General features: G+C 53.4%; 2 protein-coding genes across 2 annotated transcripts; one reads left to right on the top strand and one right to left on the bottom strand.

The window, feature by feature from the left end:
- Nucleotides 1-136: 136 nt before the first annotated feature.
- On the top strand, nt 137-1,264 carry LAESUDRAFT_760572 (uncharacterized protein; the record flags this gene model as incomplete). The annotated part of the gene is made up of 5 exons (XM_040912764.1): nt 137-164; nt 223-576; nt 648-898; nt 949-1,002; nt 1,079-1,264. The coding sequence occupies 5 exons, from the start codon at nt 137-139 to the stop codon at nt 1,262-1,264; spliced, it is 873 nt and encodes a 290-aa protein (XP_040762864.1).
- A 1,101-nt stretch (nt 1,265-2,365) lies between these two features.
- LAESUDRAFT_760573 (uncharacterized protein) lies at nt 2,366-4,194 on the bottom strand (the record flags this gene model as incomplete). The annotated part of the gene is made up of 11 exons (XM_040912765.1): nt 2,366-2,656; nt 2,703-2,717; nt 2,773-2,864; nt 2,927-2,956; nt 3,017-3,087; nt 3,137-3,237; nt 3,291-3,487; nt 3,537-3,609; nt 3,666-3,727; nt 3,780-4,069; nt 4,118-4,194. The coding sequence occupies 11 exons, from the start codon at nt 4,192-4,194 to the stop codon at nt 2,366-2,368; spliced, it is 1,299 nt and encodes a 432-aa protein (XP_040762865.1).

Genomic DNA, 4,194 nt, shown 5'->3' on the forward strand with positions numbered 1-4,194 from the left:
CGTGCCATACAGTCTACGCTTCCCCATTCAAGTGCATCCACTCATCAAATCTGTATTCGCCGTCGTCCGCGTACCATATCCCCTCGGGCGCGGACTCGCGAGTCCAGCTTCGGTCCTCCGCATACCTCCGCTTTTCATGTGCTCCCCCCATTCATCCTTTTTTTGTTGAAGGTCTTCAGATTCTCGTTTGACATACGCATGCTGATGTTTTGACTGCTACAGGGGACTTCTTCCCGCCCGCGTTCAACTGCCCACACGAAGTCGAGCGGCTCGGTTCGCTCGGAGACGGCGGCAAATGGGTCTGCGGGCTCTCGCGCGTGCAGGACAAGCCCGACTGCGTGGTGTACTCCTTCGGGCTCGACTGGGACTCGTCGTTCGAGGCGGACCTGCTCGCGGAGACGAGGCATTGCGAGGTGTGGGGGTACGATTATGTCGCGCCGGGCTTTGGAGGGTCCGTGTCGAGGAGCGTGAGGCCGCGCACGCATTTTGCGAGGCTGGGGTTGGGCGCGGCGGATTCGCATGGGAAGACGGATGAGCCGAAGATGTGGACCCTGGAGAGTTTGATGCGCGCGAATGGTGAGTGACTCCTTAGTGGCGTGCGTTCAGCGTCTTTGAAGATGCTGATGCTGATCGGTGCGGTCGCACAGGCCATACGCATATTGACATCTTGCACATCGACATCGAGGGCTGGGAGTTTGAAGTGCTGCGCGCGATGATGCGCGATTTTCTTGGTGTGAGGCATGAGGGGTTGGAGGGCGCGGAGGGGGAGGTGGAGCGCGGTGTGCTCCCGTTTGGACAGCTCTTGATTGAGTTTCATGTGTGGCATCAGCGGTTTGCGGATTTCCTTGCGTTTTGGGAGATGCTGGAGGCTGCGGGGCTGCGGCCGTTTATGTCGGAGGTGAGCGTTGTCTGGGCTGTTCAAGATGTGTAGGCTGATGTGTGGTGTAGGTGAACCTTGTGTATGCGAATTATAACCGGCAGAGCGGCGTCGAGCTCGCAGATGTGCGTAGGCCGTTTATTTATGCGCGTCCACCTTCGTTGTGACACTTACACTGACACATGCTATCCTCATGCGCAGTATTCTTTCCTCAACATCCGCGGCGACAACGCGTTCATCTCAGATGGGATCACACGGATAGATCCCGAGGACGCCGTCGCCGCTGCCGCCGTCGCAGAAGCGCAAGCGGACGCGGACGAGCCGGACATCAGGAACGTCCGACACGCGATTGTGCAGCCCGCGGCGGACCACCGGAGGGCGGTATGAGCCCTGTGGTCCCTGTGGCCCGAGGCTTCTTTGTATGCGCATATATGATTTATCGTGAGCATGCTTGTGCTTTTTTGTGTTGGGTGTGAGTGAGAGATGCTGAAGAGCGCCTTGGGCGTGGATTGAAGGTATATGCGTGCATTGGCTGATTCAAGAGCTGCATCGGAGCTCTCTCAATGAAAATCGAATCGTGGATTGCTTGCTCCGTATCCCCGCCTCTTATACCTCCCCCCTTCGTCGCCTCATCGTGTCTTCTCTGCGCCAGACACAACACATATACACATATACACACCCACTCCGACGAACTGGACGTCCTGCCCCGCGCTTCGCTTCGCTTCAGTACTATAGCCCTAATGGCGTACGTACGTTATGAACCCCCCAGACCACCTACATCTTTGCCTGGCCGTAGCTGGCTGGCGCTGTATTTGTTCCCGCCGATCTCGCGTCTCGCTTGATATATGCACATATGAGCTGTTATGAATGTACTTATTTATGCGCGTTCGTGTTCGTGCGTGTGGCTTTCTCATGTAGAGTTGGCATTCGTCGCAATGTAACGGGCCGCTTACAACGCAGTTCACACTACAGAGCTAAATGTCGGCAGACGAGTTGCAACAGAGATGCCAGGAGTTAAACGTTGACGGGGAACCGATGTGAGGAAAGGCGAATGAAGGAGTCCCAGCGGAGTCAGACAAGGGGAGCGCAAGGAGGTTGTCTTCGAGTTCGCCCTTCCCCTAGCGCGCCAGTGACGTAGTGGACTCCGATAGTGACTTTGCACTCTCAGGTGCAGAACAGTTGAAATTCCTCTCTTGGACTCTTCTCACCTCGAGTCCCCGCTACGGCTGGGCGTGTCTTCTTAACTAAGTATACTTCTCCGCATCTTGCTTCTCGCCTCCCAGGTAGGGTTATTTCGTCAGAGATTTCGGCATTATGAAAAGACGGTACTGTATAGTAAGATCCTCTGAATCGCATAAAAGGAAGACCCAAATGTCATGTTAAAATGCTGTGGTGAATCCAACGCAGCCTTCCTCGCTGCGGAAGACCAACAGGTCAGCTTCAAAAAGACCATCGCACCACGATGGGAACGACAAATTGTACTACGCATTACTCGTTATCCTTCCCGTCTACGCGAGTGTACTCCACGTCTACCAAAGTCACATTGCTGGCACCGTGATCAAGACTGATGGTCTCCAGCATGCCTGCTCTTCGTAAATCGCTCGTGGCAGGCTCGCCAACGCTCGCGATGCGCTTTCGCAGATCCGCATGCTCTGCGGTCAGCCAGATGACGTGCAGCGGGCCCATTCCGTCCAACATGTAACTCGCTTTCGTTGCTCCGTATGTCAGGAAGATTGCCAAAACGAGAAGCAGGACAGATGCGACGAAGCCGAAGAATAACTGCCAATTTGTCAGATTGAAAGACTGGCGACTCGGAAGGGCTTACTGGTATAGGGTTAATCTATGAGCAGCGAGGTGAGTTGGTGCATGTCACGAGCATTCAATATAGATCGTACGTTTAGACGGGATACAGTCTGAGCGACGACCGTAGATCCGCGGACGATTGACGTGTCATTCCCTGGTTGGCCCGAAGGCAAGAGATGGACGCCTGAGGGATGAGACGGCGTCAACAAACAAGTGTGTTGCGAGAAATAGTGCTGAACTTCTCACTGGCCCAGAATACGGAGGCGCTCAGATCGCCTTTGCCACGGAAACCTTTTCAGCTACGAATCTCACTCGCTGAAATTAAACACGGCTCACTGAGTGTGTTCTCAAACTGTGTCAACGTGACGTTACCGCCGAGGGGCTGACCGAGCGCAGTCATGATATACCTGCAAGCAGATCAGCATGTACATCATGACGGGGATCATCACACGTAACTCGTCGATTTGAGACGTAGGTAAGGGTTCACCATTCGCGTTCGGCAGCGCGTAACCATTATAATACGCGCCGTTGATGGGGTCATCCAGCATACTGGCCCACTGCAACAGTATTGAGCTCCGATACTGCAATAATGCACGATTTGAGTACGCACTACGTCCGCCTGGAGATCTTCCCTCTGATCTGTGGAGTTCTGCAATCCTGGCTTCCATTCGGACCATGCAGATGATCGGTTGATCGCTCTTCCAGGCTCTATAGCTAAAACGTATCTCGAACCCGTATCTACGATGGCTTTGGTAGGAGTCCATGAGAGTGTGCATCCGATAACCTGCAGATTCGTGTAGTTGTAGCCTGTGTAGATTAGTTGACTGCCATTGACGATATGGGGAGGCGCACATACCCGAGACGTACGATCCTGCATTTCCCTGACTGTCCACCACATCAAATGTCGTGAGAAATACGGCATTACGTCCCTGAAGTATAGCAGGGACATTCAGTGTCACATCGACAAGGAGGGCCAGGTACTGACTAGGGGTAAGCCAGTGTGCAAATTCGGATCAAACCAGGTGTCGTGTATTACTCTCCCGGAATCTGTGTCGACATTGGCACACCGACAACTGCGGTAGTATAGAATACATTTTACCGAGGATCCCCCAGAAAAAGAAGGTCATGTCGTAGTTATCGTATATTGCATTGGCCTTCCAATAATATTCTTCTCCTAGTACGTTTGAACTTGTTGCTGTAGTATTCGGCACGTTGAAGCATTCTACTTCAGCAGTCGTGGCATTGACCGTGGTATTGCCCACACCATCGTTCGGGTCCAGTATGTCATATAACGTGGGATTGGCGAGACCTAGTGTTGACTGATTGCCGACGATCGAGAGGTACGGCAGCAGCTGGATCGCTGTTGACCAACTGCCGTTAACGTCAGGGCTACGATGCATCAGCAGTAGAATGTAAACAAGCCAAGGACAGACAAACCCAGTGAGATAGTCGATTTGCGGCATGCCCGCCGTCAAATTGACCGGCAGTGCATCTGATTGGTCGGATGTATCCAT

Source organism: Laetiporus sulphureus (assembly GCF_001632365.1).
Source record: "Laetiporus sulphureus 93-53 unplaced genomic scaffold LAESUscaffold_28, whole genome shotgun sequence".
Lineage (NCBI taxonomy): Eukaryota > Fungi > Basidiomycota > Agaricomycetes > Polyporales > Laetiporaceae > Laetiporus > Laetiporus sulphureus.